At 44.6% G+C, this 23,411-nt stretch overlaps 1 protein-coding gene across 4 annotated transcripts in view; it reads left to right on the top strand.

Annotated features, from left to right (window-relative positions):
- CAMSAP2 (calmodulin regulated spectrin associated protein family member 2) overlaps positions 1 to 21,567 on the top strand; it is a 231,822-nt gene extending 210,255 nt beyond the window's left edge. For all 4 annotated transcript variants that reach the window (XM_033916859.1, XM_033916855.1, XM_033916856.1 and 1 more), the window contains 2 exons: positions 14,908 to 15,026; positions 17,710 to 21,567. In XM_033916859.1, coding sequence (XP_033772750.1) covers positions 14,908 to 15,026; positions 17,710 to 18,015 — 425 coding nt within the window. In that variant the 3' untranslated portion in view covers positions 18,016 to 21,567. The remainder of the gene's footprint in view (positions 1 to 14,907; positions 15,027 to 17,709) is intronic.
- Positions 21,568 to 23,411: the final 1,844 nt, after the last annotated feature.

Below are 23,411 nucleotides of genomic sequence, written 5' to 3' on the forward strand. Positions count from 1 at the left end.
CACACCAATTCCATCAGCCCCTTTCTCTCCTTCCACCACCCTTCCATACCACCCTGCCCCCTTTCTCTTCCTCCACCACCCTTCCACACCATCCTTCTCACAACCCTTTCATACCACCCTGCCCCCTTTCTCTCCCTCTACCACCCTTCCATGCTCCTTTCTCTCTCCCCCTCCAAACATTGCAGCTGCCGGCTCTGCCCACTGATGGCAACGGCCCCCCTGCCTGCCCGTAGCAACAGCAACGCAGCTGAATCTGTTACAGGAAAGTCCCACGATGACTGATTCTGCCGGTCCATCCCCCTCCGACATCACTTCTTCCAGAGCAAGTAAGTGATGTCAGAGTGGGATGGACCGGCTGAAGCAGTCATCGTGGGACCTTCCAGTAACAGATCTGGCTGCGTTGCCGTTGCTGCGGGGGGGGGGGGCGGTCCATTGCCATTGCTGTGAGTGGGCCCATTGCCACGGGGGGGCCCATTGCCGTTGCAAAAAATAGCAAGGTGAATTTTCCTCCATCAGCGGGCCCCCCTCACAGTTTCGGCCCTTAGGCACAGGCCTACTGGGCATATTGATTAATCCGGCCCTGCCCTGAACCTATCATCTTTTAACCTTTGGAGTTTCCTTTCAATTGAAAGAGACTCGCCTCATGTGTATTTATGCCATGTAGGTATTTAAATGTTTCCTATCATATCTTCTCTCTCCCGCCTTTCCTCCAAAGTATAGGTATTATGATCTTTAAGTCTGTCCCCATATGCGTGATGACACAGACCCATCAACCATTTTAGTTGCCTTCATCTGGAATGACTCCATCCTATTTATTTATTTTTTGAAAGTACAGTCTCCAGAATTGTATACAATATTCTAAATCAGTGTTTTTCAACCGCCGGTCCACAGAAAATTCCTGCCAGTCCGTGCAGGGCCAGCAAGATCAATGAGCTGCAATTTCCTGCTGGGAAGGAGAAGGATAGATGCTGCTGGGAGGGGAGGAGGGAAAGGATTCTGGGAAGCTGCTGAACAAGGGAAAATAAAGGGACAGCTGCTCCTTGGCCAGGAGGGAGGAAGAAGGAGAGATGCTACTGGGAGGGGAGGAGGGAAAGGAGTCTGGGAAGCTGCTGGACAAGGGAAAATAAAGGGACAGCTGCTACTGGACCTGGAGGGAAGGAGAGATGCTGCTGGGAGGGGAGGAGGGAAAGGAGGCTGGGAAGCTGCTGGACAAGGGAAAAAAAGGGACAGCTGCTACTGGACCTGGAGGGATTGAGAAGGAGAGCTGCTGCTGGGAGGGGAGGAGGGAAAGGAGTCTGGGAAGCTGCTGGACAAGAGATAATAAAGGGGCAGCTGCTACTGAACCTGGAGGGAAGGAGAGATGCTGCTGGGAGGGGAGGAGGGGAATGGAAGAGAGTTATTGCTGGACAGGAGGAGGAGGAGGGAAGGGAGAAGGAAAAAAGGAAGGAAACAGCTGGCAGGGAGAGTAGAGGACGGGAAGGGGAGAGACAGGAATGAGAAAGAGAGATTTATGATGGGAAGGGGGTCAGCAGAGAAATAAGCAGAGAGGGACAAAGAAGCTAGATCTGGTGTAGGAGAGATAAAAATGAAGAGAGCAGTGAATCTGGAATGAATCATGTAAAAAGGAAAGAGGGGGGCACAGTCTGGATGGAAAAGGGAGAGGGCATAGAAAGAAGACAGATCCCATTTGGAAGGGGGAGAGGGCAGACAGTGGATGGAAGGGGCAGATGCTGGATTCAAGAGACAGAGAGGGCAGGCGCTGGAAGGAAGAGAGTGAAAAGAAGATGAAAGCAGAAACCAGACAACAAAAGATAGAAAAAAATAATTTTATTTCTATTTTGTGATTAGAATATATCAGATTTGAAATAAATATCCTGCTAGAGCTGGTGTTAGACATAATTGGGGACTGCAAAGCCCAGGCAGTGCTTCTTTAACTTCCAGCTAGCTTAGGGTTCTCTCTGACCAGGGAGCAGTTGCCCTAGTTGAACTCCTCTAACACTATTCCTATCATGTGTGACTGCGGTATTCTGTTAGCATGATATTTCTGTGTAGGATTCTGTAATAATTTGGCTTATTCAGTTTTCTTGATAGTAGAGGGGATATATGTGAAGGAGAAGGGAAACAGGGGTTTTATTGATCCTTGCTCTATATTATTTGTATTTATAAAATGGCAATTGTACAGAATATTGTTTCTTTTTATACTTTAATAAAATACATTCACTATAAAATCATAACTGAGGCTTGTATGGATGGGATCAGATGGTTTGCGGACACCGAACTCGCAGAGATGGGCCAGAAACAAGATTTTTTCATTTCAGTCCTAGTAGTTTGCTGGTCCACAAAATAATTATTTTATTTCCGCCAGTCAAAGAGGTGTAAAAAAATTGAAAAACACTGATCTAAATGAGGTCTCACCAGAGTCTTATACAGGAGCATCAGTACCTCCTTTTTCCTACTGGCCCAGTCTCTCCCTATGTACTCAAGCATCCTTCTAGCTTTCAGCATCACCTTTTCAACCTGTTTGGCCACCTTATCACACTTGAGTCCCACTCCTCTTTCATACACAAAAGTTTTTTACCCTTTAAACTCTATTGTTCCTGCAGCCCAAATACATGGATTGACATTTCTTAGCCTTAAATCTTAGATGCCAGATTTCCAACCATTCCTCAAGCTTTGCTAGGTCCTTCCTCATGTTTTACACACCATCAGAGGTGTCTACTCTATTGCAGATTTTGATATCATCTGCAAAGAGGCAAATCTTAACAGATAGTCCTTCAGCAATATCGCTTACAAAAATGTTCTGATCTGAGGAAAGGGTTACCTTTGAAAGTTAACTTACGGTAGTTCAATAAAAAAGGTGTTTTTTTCCTCTTTATGTTTTTGTTTTATTTCTACATATTACCAAAAATGTTAAAAAGAACAGGCCCAAGAACCGAAATAACACACATCACTGGTAAAATCCCTTTCCTTAGAGCGATCTCTATTGACTAATATCCTCTGCTATCTTCCACTCAACCAGTTCCTGACCCAGTGTATCACTTTGGGGCACATCCTGAGGGCACTCAGTTTATTTATGAGATGCCTGTGTAAAACACTGTCAAAGGCTTTGCTAACATCTAAATAACACCACTTCTAGCACTTTCCCTCTATCCAATTCTCTGGTCACCGAGTCAAAGAAATTGATCAAATTTGTCTGACAAGATCTGCCTCTAGTGAATCCATGTTGCCTCGGGTCCTGTTATTTACTGGATTCCAGAAACTGTATCCTATGTTTTAAAAGCATTCCATTAATTTACATACTACAGAAGTCAGATTTACCGGCCTTTAATTTCCTACCTCTTCCTTACTTCTGCTTTTATGGGGAGGGACCACACCTGCCCTTTTTCAATTCTCCATTACCAGTCCTGACTCTAGATAAGCATTGAAAAGGTCAGCCAGCAGAGCCACTAGAACTTCCCTAAGTTCCCTCAGTACCCTCGAATGTACACCATCTGGTCCCATCACTTTATCCACCTTTAGTTTAGTGAGCACCTAATGAACACAATCCTTGGAAAATCAATCATTGTCTACCATGCCTCCAGCCCTCTTTACTTTTGTTTTCTGAGGTCCCCTTCCCAGCAATTCAGAATGGAAATATTTGTTAAGCAATTCAGCTTGATCTTTATCAGTGTCTACATTTCCGCCCCTACACCATTGAGTTTCCTCCTATCACTAATACAGTAAGATGCTGATTATTCAGACCAGTGGTTCCCAACAGGGGCGCTACCGCCCACCAAGGGGCACTGAGAAGTCTAAGGGGGCATTTTGACTCAGATTCTGCAAACGGTATCCCGATTGTAGGCAGCAGTAGGCGTCCTACCGCAATTTAACCAGCCAATCGGGATGCACGTTTTTTAAAAAAAGCTCCCGAGGCAGGCTGCCTCCGGGGAGCCTAGGGAGGCCCGCATTACTGCCTAAGCTCACCTAAGGCTAGCCGTGGGCGTAGTTTCCCCAGAAATAACCATAGGCGAACCTAGGCATTCGTACACATCTCCCTAGTCCAGCGGGAAACGCGTACAATGCTGACCTAATTGTAAGTAGATTCGGCTGCTAAGCTTATCGTGGCAAAGGATCTCCCTACTGTGATAAGTATAGCGGCTGCCAACCCCCCCCACACCCCACCCCTGAATGAACGCAACAGGAGAGATGCCCAATCCCTCATGCCTGGAACACCCCCAACCGAATGCAGCAGGAGGGATGCCCAATCCCTCCTGCCCAGAACACCCCTCCAAAGATCACTGGGAGGACAGTGCCCAATCCTTCCTGCCGGAATACCCCCCCTGAAGATCGCCGGGGGCCTTAGGCTCCTGGGCCAATCAGGCCTTAGGCCCCTCCCCGGTGCATCCAACAATGCATTGGGAAGGGGCAGGCCTGCCTGCTGGACAGTGGAAAGTCCCGTCCGGCCATCATTCAAGGTTAGCGGGGGGAGCTTTAGGTGGGGGGTGGGGTTCCAGCAGGATGGATTAGGCACCCTCCTGGTTTCGTTTGGGGGGGTGAGGGGTGTTCCAGCAAGAGGGATTGGGCACCCTCCTGCCAGCGATCTTCGGGGGTAGGGTGTTCCGGCAGGAGGGATTTCAGGGAGGGTGTTCTGGCAGCAGGGATTTAATGAAGGGCGCCATGTTCAAAAACTAGGAAGCACCATTCAGTTCTGGTTGCTCCACATAAGCTGGTTACCTTATATAGTATCCAATCTAACTCAGGGTTGGACAGGCCATAGTTGCAGCATCAATCTGTACTTGTTGAGTCTGCATTAAAGAAAGTCAGCAGTTCAAGAACCTATGCCAGTGCTCCTCCTGGTAGAGAGGGCATGACTCTTGATAAATTTCAAGTTTCAAGTTTAATCAAATTTGATAAATCGCTTATTACATACTAAGCGAGTGACATTAAAATATATGTTGTACAGCTTTAAAAGGGGATAAAAACAAACTGACAAAACAGACAGACTCAGATACGGTAAAAGTTACAAAATTACTGTTATTCAAATGAGAAGAAAGAAAAAGCCAGGTAGGGGAAAAACATAAGGATTGGGATAAAATTGTTAAAAAGGATTGTTTAAAGATTAAAAGAAGCTTTAAAAAGAAAAGTTTTTGATTGTAAAGTATTCCAAAGCTCTATGTTAACCAGCAGAATACTCAACTACAATTTTTATATGACATTTTACCTGAAGTCTCTTGTTCAAAAATGTCTTTCTGCAACCAATATATTCCTGCAGAACATTTAAGTTCTTATCAACATCTTTCTAATGTCCTCTGAGAGACAAAGAAATACATGGCTTGCTCTGTCTTTGATGCTTTTGATGTAGCTGCTTGTACATCAGCAGTTTCCATTGCCATGAGGAGACAAGCATGGATTTGATTTTCTGATCTTGATGCCAGTGTTCAAGAACATCTTTCCAACATACCTTGTTTAGGAGATGACCTCTTTGGTTACAAGCTAGAAGAAGCAACACAGAAGATAAAAATACATGACAACATTTTCATCCTCCAAGTCATCCAAACCTCTAAGTGGTTTTACAATACTACTCATTATAACAGAGATATAATCCAACATCCACTTCCTATCAAGCTCCCACTCAGATGTCCCAAACAATGAAGCTCTCAAAAATCTCAGTCGCAGACCCAACCAAAAACTCAGCAATGTTTTTGACTCAATTCTAGAGAACCTAGCCAGTGTTCTTCAACCTATAGCCCAAACTCTCCCTATAGGAGGTTGTCTAACTCACTTTTATTAAGGGTGGTCCTTCATAACAATAGACCACTGGGTCCTTCAAGTGGTAAAACAGGACTATGTCCTTCAACTGCAAGAAGACCTCCCCAGCCATCCTCCAAAAGAGTCCTATTTCAACTCCCATCAGAAGACCCTCCTTCACCAGGAGCTCTCAGTCTGCCTTCAAATCAATGCCATAGAACAGGAGTGAGGCTGAGGGTTCTACTCAAAGCATTTCCTCATATTGAAAAAGCACAGTTACTTACCGTAACAGGTGTTATCCAGGGACAGCAGGAATATATTCTCACATGTGGGTGACGTCATCTACGGAGCCCCGATTCGGAAGCATTTTCAAGCAAACTTGATTGAAGATTTAAGTTTGCTCTGCTGCTCCACGCATGCGTGCCTTCCTGCTCCACTAGGGGGCGCATCCCCTCGTGGTCTCCAGTTCACTTAACTAGCAAAGAAGCCAACCTCGGGGAGGTGGGCGGGTTGTGAGAATATATGCCTGCTGTCCCTGGATAACACCTGTTACGGTAAGTAACTGTGCTTTATCCCAGGACAAGCAGGCATGATATTCTCACATGTGGGTGACCTCCAAGCTAACTGAAAAGGGATGGAGGGAAGTTGGCAATTTAAGCAAATAGATTTCGCAATACCGATTAGCCGAACCGGCCATCGCTTCTGGACAGTGAGTCCAGACAGTAGTGGGAGGTGAAGGTATGAACCGAAGACCACGTGGCAGCCTTGCAGATTTCCTCAATAGGTGTGGACCTGAGGAATGCTACGGAGGCTGCCATCGCTCGGTCCTTGTGTCCCATTACTCGACCATGTAGCGCGAGACCAGCCTGAGCATAGCAAAAGGAGATGCAATCGGCCAACCAGTTGGACAAGGTGCGCTTGGAAACTGGGTGACCTAACCGGTTTGGGTCGAAAGACAAAAACAATTGTGGGACTTTCCGGTGTGGTTGAGTGCGTTGGAGGTAAAAGGCCAACGCTCTCTTGCAGTCAAGAGTGTGGAGCGCCACCTCTCCGGGGTGAGAGTGGGGCTTGGGAAAAAACACAGGTAAGACAATGGACTGATTGAGATGAAAATCAGACACTACTTTAGGCAGGATGAGTGCGGAGTACCACCTTGTCATGATGGAATACAGTGAAGGGTGGGTCCGCTACCAGAGCTTGTAGTTCACTAACCCGCCGGGCGGAAGTGAGCGCGAGCAGGAAAATCACCTTCCAAGTGAGGAATTTTGGATGGCATTTGTCTAGGGGCTCAAATGGAGGTTTCATTAGTTGAGCCAGAACCACGTTAAGGTCCCAAACCACCGGAGGAGGTTTGAGAGGAGGGTGGACATTCAGAAGACCCTTCATGAAGCGAGAGACTAAGGGATGGAGCGAGAGGGCTTTCCCTTCCAGGGGCTGATGAAAGGCCGCAATCGCACTGAGGTGTACTCGAATGGAGTTGGTCTTTAGGCCAGAATGAGATAATTGAAGTAAATAGTCCAGGACCAGAGGGACGGGGACCGACACCGGGTCCTGGCTGTGAGAGGAGCACCAGGCTGAGAATCTGGTCCACTTTTGGGAGTAGCAGGTTCTCGTCGAGGTCTTTCTAGAGGCCTCCAGTATTTCCTTGACTGGCTGGGACACGGGGAGAGAAGTTAGGGGGAAAGAAACCAAGCATTCAGATGAAGAGATTGAAGATTGGGATGTAACAGCGAACCCTGACCCTGTGATAGTAGAGAGGGAAACCGAGGCAGAGGTAGTGGATCTCTGACGCTGAGTTGGAGCAGAAGGGAAAACCAAGACTAGCGTGGCCAGCGAGGAGCAATCAGGATCAGGGTGGCTTGCACCGTTTTCAGGTGGACCAGCGTCCGCAGGATATGGGGAAACGGCGGAAACGCGTACAGAAACCTTCCCTCCCAGTCGAGGAGGAAGGCGTCAGCCTCGAGCCGGTCCGGGGAGTACATCCGGGAGCAGAAGAGAGGCAGCTTGTGGTTGTGGGGGGATGCGAACAGATCTATTTGAGGCGTCCCCCACTGTTCGAACACCCGTCGTAGGGTCTGAGAGTGTGGTGACCACTCGTGTGGCTGGAGGAGGCGGCTGAGTCTGTCCGCCAGACAGTTTTGTTCTCCTTGTATGTACACCGCTCGAAGGAAGGTGTTGTTGGAGATTTCCCATTTCCAGAGGCGCAGGGCTTCCCGACAAAGGGACCAAGACCCTGTCCCCCCCTGTTTGTTTATGTAGTACATCGCTACCTGGTTGTCGGTTCGGATGAGAACCACCCGGTCGTGGAGCAGATGTTGAAAAGCAACGGCTGCGAGATAGATGGCCCGAAGCTCTAGCACGTTGATGTGGCAGCGACGGTCCTCTGCTGACCACATCCCTTGAGTGTGTAGGCCGTCCAGGTGGGCTCCCCAAGCGTACTCCGACGAGTCCATGGTGCGTACCTTGCTGTGGGGTGGGGCGAGGAAGAGCAAACCTTTGGAAAGATTTGAAGAGTCGGCCCACCAGCGGAGCGATCGTTGCAATGAAGGAGTCACTGTCACGGGACGGTCGATCGGGTCCCGGTCTTGACGCTATTGAGCGGCCAGGGTCCATTGAGGGATTCTCAGATGGAGGCGGGCGAAGGGTGTGACATGGACGGTGGAGGCCATGTGGCCCAGGAGAGTCATCATCTGTCGAGCTGATACCGAGGTCAGCAGGGAGATCCTTCAACTCAGACTTACTAACACCTCTAGGCGCGGAGGGGGGAGGAAGGAACGGAGGCGAACCGTGTCCAGCGTGGCCCCGATGAACTGTAGGGACTGTGAGGGGCGTAGTTGGGATTTTGGGAAGTTTATTTCGAACCCCAGGCTCCGTAGGTAGATAATAGTCTGTTGGGTCGTTGAGATAACCCCTTCCCTGGACGGGGCTTTGATCAGCCAGTCGTCCAGGTAGGGGAATACCTGAAGGCCCTGGGAGCGTAAGGTAGCAGCGACCACCACGAGGCACTTGGTGAAGACTCGAGGTGACGATGCTAGGCCGAAGGGGAGGACACGGTATTGTAGGTGCCAGTCCCCTACCTGAAAACGCAAGAACTTGCGGTGGGCGGGGTGCACCGGGACATGTGTGTGCGCCTCCTTCAGATCGAGGGAGCAGAGCCAGTCGCCCTCGTCGATCAGGGGGTAGAGGGTCGTTAGGGAAAGCATCCGAAATTTTTCCCGTACCAGAAATTTGTTGAGGCGTCTCAAGTCTAGTATTGGGCATAGGTCTCCAGTTTTATTCGGTACCAGGAAGTAACGGGAGTAGAAGCCTTTCCCCCGTTGATCGGGGGGAACCTCCTCCACTGCTCTCAGGCGAAGCAGGTCTCGAGCTTCGGAGAGGAGCAGGGGTAGCTGCGTCCGGTTGGGAGGGCAATTCCTTGGAGGGTTGTCTGGAGGAATGGCCCGAAAGTTGAGAGAGTATCCTGATGAAATCACGCCAAGGACCCATGCGTCCGATGTGACTTGTTCCCAGCGAGGGTAAAAGGCTTTGAGGCGACCCACGATGGGAAGGAGGCCTGGGACTATGGCGGAGGGGGCCCGCCCCCTTCCGCGTATCCCGTCAAAGGGACGGGGATGGTTTGGTAGTCGCAGGCGGTTGGGACTTGGGTAGAGCCCGATGGTGGGCCTGCGGGCGCCTGGGTGGAGGCCGCGAGAAGGCAGGAGTGGATTTTTGTGGGTATCGGCGCGGAGGGACCCTGAACGGCCTGGACGCAGTCGGTTTAGGCTTTTGCCGGACGAGGGAGGCGAACGAGCGTTCGTGTTCGGAGAGGCGTTTTGTAGCCGCCTCGATAGTGTCATCGAACAGTTCTTTTCCCACGCAGGGGAGGTTAGCCAACCGGTCCTGCAAGTTGGGGTCCATGACGACCAGGCGCAGCCAAGCTAGTCGGCGCATGGCGATAGCAAAGGCTGCCTCTCTGGAGGAGAGTTCAAAGCCATCGTAGGCCGTGTGGAATAGATGGAGGCGCAGGTTGGAGAGGGACTCTAAAAGCAGGCCAAACACTCCTTGCCGGGAGGCCGGTAGGTCAGTCTCAAAGGCTCTCAATAGTCCAATGAGGTGTTTAAGGTAGGATGTGAAGGTGAAAGTGTAGCTTTGCACCCTAGAGGCCATCATTGCATTTTGATATAGTCTCCTGCCGAACTTGTCCAGGGTTCGGCCTTCTCGGCCTGGGGGGACCGCAGCTGAGACCCGGGATGGGTGAGCCTTTTTCAAGGAGGATTCTACTAGCAGCGACTGGTGGGAGAGCTGTGGTTGTTCGAATCCCGGGTAGGGTACTGTGCGGTACTTGGCCTCCATTTTGGAGGGTACGGCTGTGACCATGTAGGGGGTCTCCAGGTTCCTGAAGAAGGCCTGTTGGAGTACCGGGTTAGGTGGTAAGCGAAGGGACTCTCTGGGCAGTGATGGCATATCCAGCTCCGCTAGGTACTCCTTAGAGTATCTGGAGTCGGACTGGAGGTCTAAGTCCAAAGCGTGGCCCATGTCCTGGACAAAGCGAGTGAAGGATGGGCGGGATGTTCCTGGGGCCCCGTGCGGGGTCGGTGAACGAGACCTCCGTCGGGTGGAGAAGGATGGGGAGGCTTCCCTCGAGTATCGAGGTTCCTGCTCCGATTCACGCTCCGAGACCGGGGAAGCACTGTGAGAGTGTTCCGGGGTCGTCGATCTTCGGCGTCTCGAGGAGCCCCTCGGAGACGATGCCGGGGTTCGGGGTACCGATCGATGTCGAATCGGTGACCTCGACCCGGACTCCCTCGGAGAATACCTGCAACCTCGGGTCGGGCTCCCGGTCTGAGGGGGAGTTCGGAGGATGCGCGGGTTGGAGAATGATAACTCAGCCACCCTTAGTGGTCCCGTACGAGGTGTAGGAGAACGGCCTCGTAGAGTTGGTGAACCTCGGGTCTTCTTGGAGGTACGGTGGTTCGAGGTTTCTGTCGTTTTAGCACAACGTTTTGTCCCGCGGCGGTCTGTGGAGGGAGAGCGTCTCGGGCACCTCGGCGAGGAGTCCGAGGAGGATGGGATGCGGCGAAGCTTGCGCACTTTTCCCCGAGGTTGCTCGATGCGAGGCTCAGGCTGGTCTGGCAACTGCGGGGTCGAGGCCGATTGTAACTGGGCCATTGCAGCGGACAGCTCCGACGAGATCATCGCTCGGAGTAGGTCCTGGAAGACGGGCACGGACAGCATCGAAGTCATGTCCACTGCCTCGGTGCACTCCACCGGGGGCGACCTCGTATCAGAGTATTCCCGTGTGGTGGAGGCACGGCCCGAAGGCTTGGAGGGCTTAGCCGGGGCTGTAAGCATGGGGCTTCCGCCATGCGTCGACGGTGTCCCCGAGGCTGACTTCTTCGATGTTACGGAACCTGAAGAAGGAAGAGGGGACTTACCCGGGGCCGAGGTTTTCTGCTGTCCCGAGGGCTTTGGATTCGGGTCTCGGGGCGATGCCGAGGTATTCGGGGCCGAGGTCAAGGCCGGGGCCGGGGCCGACCTCAAGGCCGAGGTAGAGGGTTGGTCCGGGGCGAAAAGGTCCGCCATGCGGGCTTTTCTTCGACGGAGGGCCCGGTTCTGGAAAGTAGCGCACTGGGGGCAGGAGTCGGTTGGATGAGCCGCCCCCAGGCAGAGGATGCACCGGCGATGCGGGTCTGTGATGGAAAGAAGCCGCTCACACTGGGTGCACTTTTTAAAGCCGGTCAAAGGCCGGGACATAGAATCGAAAGTAGCCGCGGCTCGAGTAGCCACGCGGCCACGGGGACCCGGAAGCCTCCGGGTCGTCAAAACGAAGCAGGAATCAAGTTGAAAAGTAAAGAATTCGCGCACAGCGACTTAATCGAGAAAAAAACAAGAAAAAATTGCGGTGCTAGAAGGCAGTTGGGGCAGAGCCTGAAAAACACGACTTCTAGGCTCAGCGGAAAATTTTGAACTGGATACCACGAGGGGATGCGCCCCCTAGTGGAGCAGGAAGGCACGCATGCGTGGAGCAGCAGAGCAAACTTAAATCTTCAATCAAGTTTGCTTGAAAATGCTTCCGCATCGGGGCTCCGTAGATGACGTCACCCACATGTGAGAATATCATGCCTGCTTGTCCTGGGATAAAGATCAATTCTAGACCTCTATGCTCTCAGCAAATACTTGCCATTTGAATAGTCTCTATGGGAACCCTATTGCCACTGTTAGAAAGGAACTGGCTCTGCTCTTTAGATCTCAAAGAAGCCTACACACATTCCCATCCTCCCAGCCCACAAGAAATATCTTCTCTTCCGAACGGGAACACACCACTTGCAGTACAAAGTACTTCCATTTTTATTGGCATCAACACCCAGAGTATTCACAAAATGTTTATTGGTGGTGGCTGCAATTCTGAGCTTATGCAGCTTTCATGTGTTCTCTTATCTAGATGACTGGTTAATCAAGGCCCCAAAAAGTTGGGACATCCAATTTTTAACTGTACCATTTCCAACTGGTTAGCGGCTTGCATCTCTTTCTGCTGTCCTCAGGCTGGACTGCATCTACAGAGTCGAGTCACAGCCCACAAAGTCAGAGCCATGACGGCTTCAGTAGTTTTCCTTAGATCTACTCCTATTGAGGAGATCTGCAAAGCTGCCATTTGGTCCTCGGTTCATACTTTCACATCTCATTATTGTTTGGATACTTTTTCCAGATGGTATGGCCATTTCGGGCAGGCAGTATTTCAAAATTTATTCTCCTGAATAGCCAACACTCCCACCATCCCATTAAGGTTAGCTTGGAGGTCACCCACAGGTTGAGAATAGGCTGCTTGTCCTGGGATAAAGTTTCAAGTTTATTACCATTTGATGAATCGCCTATACAAACTTTCTAAGCGATGAACAGCATTATTAAAACAACAGTTTAGCGGACAAACAGCTTTTTAAACAAAAGTTAAAAAAACTGACATAATTATAACACTTAACAAATTTCATCTTACAAATGGATTAGGGATAGACATGATGTAAAAGGGTAGGAGGGGAAAAGTTACAATTCTCTCAGGTATGAAAAAAACATAAAAAAGGAAAGAACGAGAGGAAGGGATACATATTGAATTGTAGAGTAAGTTAACGTGTCTCAGATTTTAATTGTTAAAAGCATCATTAAATAAAAAAGTTTGTATAAGTTTTTTAAAAGAAATAAAGCACAGTTACTTACCGAAACATGTGTTATCCAGGGACAGCAGGCAGCTATTCTCACAACCCACCCACCTTCCCTGGTTGGCTTTTCTGCTAGCTATCTGAACTGAGGATACGCGCGCCCTGCACTGGGCGAGAAGGCACTCGTGCATGCGCGCTGCGGCAGTTGCAAACTTTTTCAAGTTCTTCAAGCAAGTCTGCTTGTGAGGCTGTCTGCATCGGGGCTCCGTGGGTGACGTCACCCACAGGTTGAGAATAGCTGCCTACTGTCCCTGGATAAAACCTATTATGGTAACTAACTGTGCTTTACAGGTAAGTAACTGTGTTTTATAATATAACAAAAAATGCTAACATTGTAAAAAAAAAAAAAAAAAGCATTTCCTTTTAACTAGATATTAAAAAAACATTTTCAACGAAGCCAAGCTGTCTGGTTAATTAGCTTCTGAAAAGTGCCTGCCTCAACCAGAAGAATTCTGACATTAGGATGACATTTTCAGATATATAAAATATGTGAGCATCTAAAGTCAAAATGTGCAACATTAGAACCTACAAAGACTAATCTGGAACCCTCTAAACATGATTCCTTGGACATTCGCAGTGAATTTATGCCGACTTGCTCTGTTGTTCAGTGAAGCCTATTTAGCCTTGCTGCAGACCCTGAGCTCGTTCCTCTGCTCCAGCACACATTCTGCACTAGTGGTAAACTCTTGCCCTTTATGATTACTTTATAATTTTGTTGGTCTTCAAAGCAGCTGATGATCTGACAGAGTTCAGATTTTTTTTAATCTACTACTTCTGGTTTCTTGCTTATTTGTCCTTGCTGAAAGTTCCTTATGTCCCCTTGAGAGTCTTCCGCTCTGCCTCTGAGCATCACCTTGCTGTTTCTCATTCATGACTCTCATCTACTATCACCCCTTCACTCTGGAACTTCATCCACTTAATGCTTCGAATTGAGCCTTCCTTCCTGAAATTTGGGTCCACCTTTACAACATCCCCTGGTTGCAGTTATTCCTGTACTTCTGTCTCTCTCCTCCCCCCCTCCACTTACTTATTTTTAGCTCTTCTGTTTGCAATTTATTTATTTTGATTTCCAGCCCATCCTCCCAGAAGCTCAGGACGAGTTACATAAGGACATTCACAATGCAGACATTTCACAAAAACTAAGGTCATGACTGGTCATAAGGTAATGGGGTACAAAGGGGAGATAATTGCTGAAATTTCACAAAGGCTAAGATCCAGGTAGGTCATAAAATAAAGGGGTAAATAGGAGGGGTATAGAAAAGGAGGTGGCAGTTGTATGCTGTAGCAAAGAAGAGAGTGGGAACGGACAATGAGCACTTTGCAAGAGCCAGCAGTGTGAAGAAAATTCTTATTTATTTCAATCTGGGACGTACAGTAATATTGACCTGACACAGTATTGTGTTTCGGCGAACATAAGTGCCTGCGAGTTTTCCAAATTTTATTTAAAATTTGATATACTACTTAAAAAATTGTCTAAGCGGTGTACAAGGTCATAGCTATTAAAATCAAAGGGGAAGACATTAGGACAGTAAGACTTAGGTGACATAGAGACAAATGGATAGGGGGAGAAGTACAATTTGTAATAGGAGAGAGAGAGAGAAAAGGTCAGCACCGGAGGAGGGGGATATGCTCTTCCTTCTTCTTGAGGTGATATGGGATCCACAGATCAAAACAACTCCTTTGTGAATCTGAGCCGACAAAGCACAGTGTTGAGTACATCAGGAAACAACTGTCTAGTTCTATGCCATAGCACATCCGACTCTTTGTAAACTGCTTTGTTTTCTCCAGTGAAAAGCAGTATATCAAGTCTTATGAAACAGAAATATACTGGTATTTTGGTTAACTGTATTCTGACTTTTTTAAATTTGATGTCCAGTACTCTTTTTGCTGGCTTGAAGTGGATTCTATTACTGAATACTTTTGTATTATGTACTATTACACTAGTTACTCTTCAGGCATGAATTTGACATTTTTTATTTTTCTCCCTTAGGACCAAAGCTTTACAAAGAGCCCAGCGCAAAATCTAACAAGCATATAATCCAGAATGCTCTGGCTCACTGTTGTTTGGCTGGTAAAGTAAATGAGGGCCAGAAGAAAAAAATATTAGAGGTAAAAATCATTTCTAGCTGTGCTTTTGTTTAGAGGGACACAGAAATAACAATGAAATGTGTTTCTTTGTTCGATTCAAACTGAAGGTATAAAAAAATGAAATGATTGTGGTTTAACAAAGTTTTCAATGTGGGCTACCGTTAATATGTATTTTTTGCACTAACTCGTGCTATTTTAGCATAAGGCACATGCTGTGCAGTGAGACCTAATTCCCAATAATTGATGTTAACAATAAAATAACAGTAGACCATGTTGATAATTCCCCACATACAAACACACACTAAATCAGGAAAATAAGAAAATCACACCAACAATCTTCTATCCCTAGAGGAAACACGTTGTCTTCTACCCAGAATAGCTGATGGCATCATATCCCAATAGTTCATTTTCTCTGTCAGTTTATATATGGAAGGATTATTTTCAGATCCCCACTATACAAAGAATCTAATTATCCACCATGATTAGGTAGGAGATCCTCATACAGGGAATTAAAAAAAAACCTTGCAGACATGCGCAATTGAAGTCAATAGCTGGAATGGTAAGCTGCTATTCAGTGGTGAGAGTGTGGTTGATTATAAAGGGGATAGGATTTGCTACACCACTTTTTCTGTGTGGTTACAATCAAAGCAGTTTACGTATTTTTTAAACAGGCACTTATTTTGTACCTGGAGCCAGTGGTGTAGTAAGCTGGGAGGAGGGGAGGTGTTTAATCAGGGCTCTGTCCAAGACCGATGATCACAAGGCAGCGATGCAAGTTGTCCAACTCCTGCAAGACCTGGGATGGATTATCAATTTCCAAAAGAGGCACCTGGAACCGATCCAATCCCTTGAGTACTTGGGGATCCTCTTCAACATGACAGAAGGCCACAGCTTACTTCTGGAGTCTTGCAAACTGAAGCTAAGAACACAGATTTTAGAGTTGCTGGCAAAGCCAACTCCTATGGCTTGGCATTACCTGCAGGTATTGGGGTTAATGGTAGCAACCATACAAGTGATACCTTGGGCGAAAGCTCATGTACATTCTCTTCAGAAAGCGCTGTTATCCCGCTGGTCTTTTTAGATGGATTCGCTCCAGATGCCATTGACCTGGATGGTAGAAGTGCATCATAGTTTGCGTTGCTGGCTTTTGGCGAAGACGTTGTCCAAAGGCTTGCCTCTCCACATTTTCTTTTGGATGATACTGATAACAGATGCCAGTCTCTGTGACTGTGGAGGTCATTGCAAGGGTCACCCAGTTCAGTCTATAAATATTTGATAAGAAAGGAAATAGCAGTCAAAATGCAAGGACTAAAAGACAAAGGATCTCAAAAGAGCAGGAAAGACTATCTGGAAAAGCCAAGGGAAGCAGAGAAGGCTGTCAAGACAGCAAAGATCCATTCAAAAGAAAAAGACAGTAAAGCAAAGAGAAGACTTCAGGTATCTTTGTGGAAAGACAGACAGAAGTGAACTTGGGAGAGGGAAAGGAGAAATGCATGAATGGCAACAGAAAAAGCAGACATGCTGAAAAAAATTATTTTTATTAGTGTTTACTGAAGAAGGGTTTTGAGAAGGAACACAGAGTTAGTGGAGATACATGCTGTGATAGCCCACCATGATGCTCCCTCAACTAAGCCCATGTCCCTATTCTGTTAAAAAATATCCTAAATCTTCTGCTTGCTGCTCCAGCTGCTCCCTACCAATGGCAACGAGTCAGCACTAAGGGATATAGGAGGGGAGGACTGGAGTTCATATACAGTGACACAGACGATCTGCTCCATATTCCAATCTCAACCCTTACCTTCTGCCTGAATACATGGCTCTTCTCTGATATATTGCATCTGTGTCAGTTGATAAGGTGGAAGGACTACCTCCAGTCAAGTGAGAATAATTTTGTGGAGTGGAGAAAGATAGAAAGCTGTTGGAGAGAGGTGGTATGAATGCTTGGAGAAGGAGGAGGAGTTCAGGAAGAGTGTGAATCCCTCCGTGAATGGTAAAAGAATCTGACAAAATCGCATTAACCCACAACTATGCCCTGAGACAGTGGTTTAATGCTCTAATAGCATCCTGGAAAAAGCCATTTTTTCTGTCCAATTTATTCAAAATCAAACTATGAACTCTTGGGGCCAGCATTTGAATATAAATCAAAAGAAATCACTTTCTGCATTTAAAAGTGAGCTATGGTTCCTTGGCTTTAACAGAGAAAATATTTTATTTATTTTTTTTCCATTTTTTATAATATTCTAATTTTATGAAATTTCTAATTTTTTTCAGTGCTGGCTTTGTGGGAAAAATGGAAAACAGGCTTTTTCTGAATTTTTCTGTGGGTTTTTACCCTACACATCATATATTTAGTGGATTGCTAAAGAAAAAAAGATTAAATCTACTGCCCCCCCCAAAAAAAGAAAGCAAGATTCTTTTTTTTTTTTTAAAGTAATTCTGGTAAAATAAAGTTCCCTTTATTCATATAAAATTAGAAACTGATTGAAGGGATTGTTTAAAGATAGTCATACTGTGATAATTGTTTGACTTTTTGGGGCTGTTTTTCTAAAGCTTATCATGCAGTAACAGACATGCTAATTCTTTTGGAACATGCTAAGCTTTAGTAAAAGGGCCCTTTAATAGTAGATGTAAAAGGTCCTTTATAAAAGAATTGTCTAGCAGCACCATATAAATCTGGGGCATAACCCTTCTCTTTGCTTTTCAGGAAATGGAGAGCTGTAACGCCAATAACTTCCTCATCTTGTTCCGGGATTCCGGCTGTCAATTTAGATCTTTGTACACATACTGCCCAGAAATGGACGAGATCAACAAGTTAACAGGGATAGGTCCCAGATCCATCTCTCGCAAAATGATAGAAGGACTGTATAAGTATAACTCCGATAGGAAGCAGTTCAGTCACATCCCTGCTAAAACCATGTCTGCCAGTGTTGACGCCATTACCATCCACAGCCACTTGTGGCAAACAAAGAGACCAGTAACACCCAAGAAAGTTTTGCCTGCCAAGGTGTAGTATATGGAAAGATGCCTGCTGTAGAAAAGCTAATGGTGAATTTGCACTTCATCTTTAATGCCTAGAGCAAATAGACTTCTGGTTGCCAATGAGACTTTTATAGCCAATGAGACTTTTATAACTTCAAATTGGACAAGGAACCTCTGTTGTCAAGATGCACAACTGGAATGTACACACAGTATTTAAAAGTGCTGAGGGGATGTCACTTAAAAGTCATGTCTAAGGAATCATGAAGATGTTTTGGTTTACATGTGGGGATTTTTATGTGCTGAAAATAGGGCATTTAGGCTCTAAAGTTTGAGTGGATACACTAAAGCACTGAATGTTGTTCATCTGTAGTGAGTGAAATGAGATTTCTGTTACATATTTTTTTGTCTTACATGTTGTTTGTATGCATAGATATGTCTGTTTTGAAATTTGGTGCATTTTTTTCAATCAGGCAAGTTTTAGTCAATATTATTTTCAACACTATTGAATTTTGTCGTAAACTTTAACATAAAGGCTACGTGATTATTGTAATCTTCAACTAAGGTACCATGTACCTCTGGTGATCTGTTGAGGAGACTTAGTGGTTTTGTTCTTGCATTTCTAATCAGTGTATTTTAATTTCAGATGTGAATTGTGTTGCAAGAATTATCCCACAAAGTATTGTAATTAAATGCCAAATACCCTTGCAAGAAAAAAGAAAAAAGTTTATCTAACTGTAAGAAACTATTGTGAGACGAGTTTCACAAAACCTCTGACACTAAGATATTTTAGAAATCATGAGAACACACTGACTAAATATTTCATTTATTTTCACTGGGATTCTTCCCAACTCAAAGCTGCAGGTCTACTAGCAGGACCTAGAAAGACAGGATTTAGTATTTTAATTCTATTTTTGAATCATTTTATGGCTGGTGATTTGACATTTTGTAAGAACTCTGCTTCCTTCCCCCAACCTCCAGCCAGTATCAGTTGAAAGGAATAGGGTGTCATCAATCATGTAAGTATATAGTTTTTGTAATGGATCATGAGCATTTATTTCTTAAGGGCTGTATTTTTATTTCTGAAATGCTGATTTCATGGAATATCACCATCATGATTCTGATTAGGTTTCCCTCCCTCACTTTAAAATCCATCTGAAGTAGTCATTGTTTGAAATAGATACCAACTTGAAACCTCCTCCCTGCACTCCATTTGCAGACCCTTTGTGTTGCATACGAGAAGATTTGTTGAAAATAACCACATTCTCAGGAAAAGACTTCAATGGTTTGTGATCCTGTTGTGTTTCAGTGTTGTGACAGATATGTATGCTTAAGAAAATATAGTATTGTACCATAAAAGAAGTATGTAGTTAATTCACATGCTTGATTAATGTATTTCATTGAAGTTCGGGACTAATAACATTGCATTTCTTTAATTGAAATGCTTTGTGAGGGGGGAAAAAAGGTAAACCCTCATGCTGAACTTATTTACGGGGGAGGGGGGAAGATAGAGAGAAAAGATGTTGAGGAATGAGAAATATCTAGCCTGTTTGGGGTACTCATTTTTTAAAATTGTAATAAAGGCCCTGGGCAGGAATGCATCTAGAATGTTGATATCGACATTTTCACAGAAATGCTGTCAATATTTTATTGTAATTTATGTTCTTATATTTATGTATATTTGTTAAAACTGTAAAAAAGAAACTTTAAAATACATGTACAAGATGTCTGTGGCTCAACACTATTCGTAGTTAGCTGATTCATACTGTCTGCATGTGTCTGAACAGGATGTATAGCTCTGATTTTTCAAGTGCATACATACTGTGTGTATATGTATGTGTATATACCCACTCACACATATACATACATAAAAATGATATATCTTGAGTAACATTTGCACATTCAGCCTGTTAGATAAATTCTTGCAACCATTAGATCAAGACCAGAGTTGGGTTAATCATCTGAGGGATGCAAGTGTTTAAGAAGTCCTGTCAATTTTAGGAAGTTGTGTGTGTTGCATAAAGAGAAGCAGCAGAAATTACCGTTGCTGTCTGTTGTCTTAAAATTTTATAGAAACAAAGATCAACAAGCAAGTTGCTGGGCGAGTTCCTTTTATTGAAATGATTTATTACATTTTTGGCTAACTTTCCAGAGCAGGGTTCCTTTCATCAGGTAAATATGTGAACTGAGCACAGCTCTTGAAAGATGGTCATAGATTTATTGAGGTAGTTCAATAAAAAGGCCTCACTTCCAAGCTTGTTCATTGACTTGTATTTTCTCAGGAGCCAAATGGACCAACACAGCAACCACATATTTTGATTCAAAATTGTATGCAAAATTGAAAAATGTCATTCATTTAATATAAGGAGACATTTTGTTTAATGGTGATATTATCCATGACACTTTTGTGCACCACTCCTGAATGAGTCTCCAAAAATGGCAGCTCATAACCTACCTCTTAAAGCATTGTTTATACTGGTTCTGGAGAAAATTGGAGCTTTTGTAGGCTGATACACCTTTTATTTTGTAATTCATTTGAAAGGTCTATGAGCTCTCAAGCCTTCTCAAACTCACCTTCAACCCTGACTGTAGAGCTGGAGAAGGAGAAAACTGCATAAAGAACTGTAGAGTCAATTAGCAGAGCCTTAATCACTAGAGATGGTAAAAAGAACAGTTTTCTTCCCCATCTCTACAGGCACACCTGCAGAAAAGGCCTGTGAGCTCTCAAAAGCTCCTGTACTATGGCATCTGGTTTTGCTGGTCCTTTAATAGATGTAACAACCTACAAAAGACTTTGGTTAAAGAAAAGGAAAAAATAAAAGAACTGAAGGTGTCTTAGGAACGTATTAATGACATCACTGTGAAACAAAATGGCTCTTGACAGATGGAGCTGTGTGGCACGCTAAGGTATATTAAGGTCTGGAAAACAATTTTAGTTTGACATTTGTCATTGTTGCCTTCCACCATGTATATAACTGTAGTCCGAGATTAAGACCATTTTTCTTTTGCCATTAGCTTGAGAAAAACTTTAGAGACACAGAAAATGGGTGTTGAATATAATGATCAGAAATGAATGGTGTAATCTAAACAGGTATAGATTGGGCTAATGTCATTTGCACCCCAAAGTGTATTTTGTACAAAGTTGATTAAATGGCCTGCATGCAGTTGAATGCATTCATATCTAAGTAAAAGGCATTCAAATGCATGACATCAATGGACAAGTATATGGTGAAAGTCATATTTAAATAAAAATGACATTCTGGAATATCAAAAGGTAGAATGTGAATCTTGCAGTTAAAAGTTCATTGCTGTCTTTATAAAATTTTGTCCTCATATAGGAAAAGTGAAATAATGCTTTTCCTTTTTTAAGCCTGCTACTTTTCTAATTATGGTGTGTCTTTGGGTAATGTAGAAAGAAAAAATAAAAATCAACAAAAAGAGAGTTTTATGTACCGGAGGGTACTGGCTTAAGCAGAACACCACATGGGTGCTTTCCTGACTGGCATTGTAGTGGTTTCTGAATTGCCAGTTTTATAATATCCGGAGCAATTTTTCAAGATTCCAATGCCTACCAATCGTCACAGATCCCAAAACCATTTGGATCCTTTAATTTTCTTCTAAGTTTGGTTTAATCTGCCTGCTAGTTTAAGTTCAGCTGTTTCAAGCTAAGTTACACTCTTTAAATTTGGGTTTAATAGGCACTGATGTACAGTATAGTGTCTGCTCACCTCTCCACTTTGGAGTATTGCTTCTGTATTTTTTTCAGATGCTATGCTATATAATACTGTCAGATGGCAAATTTCTTGGTACCGTGTAGTTTTTCCATTTAAATAAAAGCATGGCACCAAAATGCAGTCCTCTTTCTCTCTTTCATATGTGAAAGTGTTCTGAAATGAATAAATACAGTACTATGTATCTTGAAGGATCATTATTTCCATACTTGTGGTAGGAGTGAAGTAGAATAAGGGAATGCTATTTTGTATCTGGCTATCATGTTGCCACATGACTATACTGTGGTTCTGCACTTATAAACCAATAGGAATCTTTGTGGGAAATGTGCTTGTTTCAGCATTCAGAGTCTCCAGAAATACTTCACTTGGACTTCAACCACTGGGGACTTAGAATTATAAGTAGTGTTTCTAATTTTAGGTTCTAACTGCTAAAATACCCTGATCAATTTTTTTTAAAAGGTGTTCATTGATAAACCTTAGAAATATATATCCTTTCTCCTAGTACTCTTTCAACCCTGTTGTTTTTGTTGGATCCTGCACTCTGGTTTTTTTTGGGGGGTGTTGTTTTGATGACACCTCACTACACTAATATATATGATTCAATTAAAAAAAGGACCCATCAGTGGTACCTGTATGGCAAAAACATATACCTTCAAAGAGCACCTAAATAGCTATTATAAAAATAGTATTCTAACAATTGGCTACCTCCAATAATCACCCACTCTCTTGCTTCAGGACCCAAAAGCCCAGAAAATTTAGTTTTAAAACCAAATCAAGTTCCCCCCAATAATTACCCATCCACTTGGCATTGTTCTCTTCCCTTGTTCCCACCCCTACCCTGAGACAAAAAGATGTCTCTTCTTACTTCATCACAAGGTTATGGTGCTGGGCTAATGCAGGACCTTGAGGATCTGCAAATATTCAAAGTCTTGAGCATATGCAGATGCATTCGGCCCTGCACCAGCCCAGCACCATAACCTCAAGACAGTATGAGAAGAGAGATATGGTTGTCATGGAGGGAAGGGGGAGGAGAGCAATACCAGTTACAACTGGAGGCAGGATGGAGAATAGAAATAGTGGTTATTGTGGGTGGTAGGGTGAAAGAGAAAAATGGTCATTGTGGGGAGGAGAGCTGGAGCAGAGAAACGGTGATAGTGGGGAGAAGAGACAGAGGAGAGAAATGGTCATCTTGAGATGAGAGCCAAAGGAGAGAAATGATGCCTCCAAAATAGCCCACCATAGACTTCAAAAACATAGTGTATCTAATAACAGCCCAGGCGATTATTAGAGAAAATACAGTACCTAATAATAATAATAACTTTATTCTTATATACCACCAGGCCATGCCAGTTTTAGGCAGTTTACAAGAGAAACTGAAACAGCGAATTGTACAGAATCATAATAGAATACATGACATACCAAATGAACAAAACAGTAAAAAAAAAAACTTAGATTACAAATCTATCAAATAATTGTGTTTTTACAAATTTTCTAAAAGAGTAGTAAGATGAGGTACATGGAATAATTTTACCTAGCCAATCATTCATTTTAGCTGCCTGAAAAGCAAGAGTTCTATCGAGGAATCTCTTGAAACGACAAGATTTTATAGTAGGTATGCAAATAGATGTACTCTACGTGTGGACTTGTTTGAAAGATCCAGGAGAAAATGGGAAACAAGGTGAGCTGGAGAAATACCAAA

The sequence above is a fragment of the Geotrypetes seraphini genome, chromosome 12 (genome assembly GCF_902459505.1).
Source record: "Geotrypetes seraphini chromosome 12, aGeoSer1.1, whole genome shotgun sequence".
NCBI classification, from domain to species: Eukaryota; Metazoa; Chordata; class Amphibia; order Gymnophiona; family Dermophiidae; genus Geotrypetes; species Geotrypetes seraphini.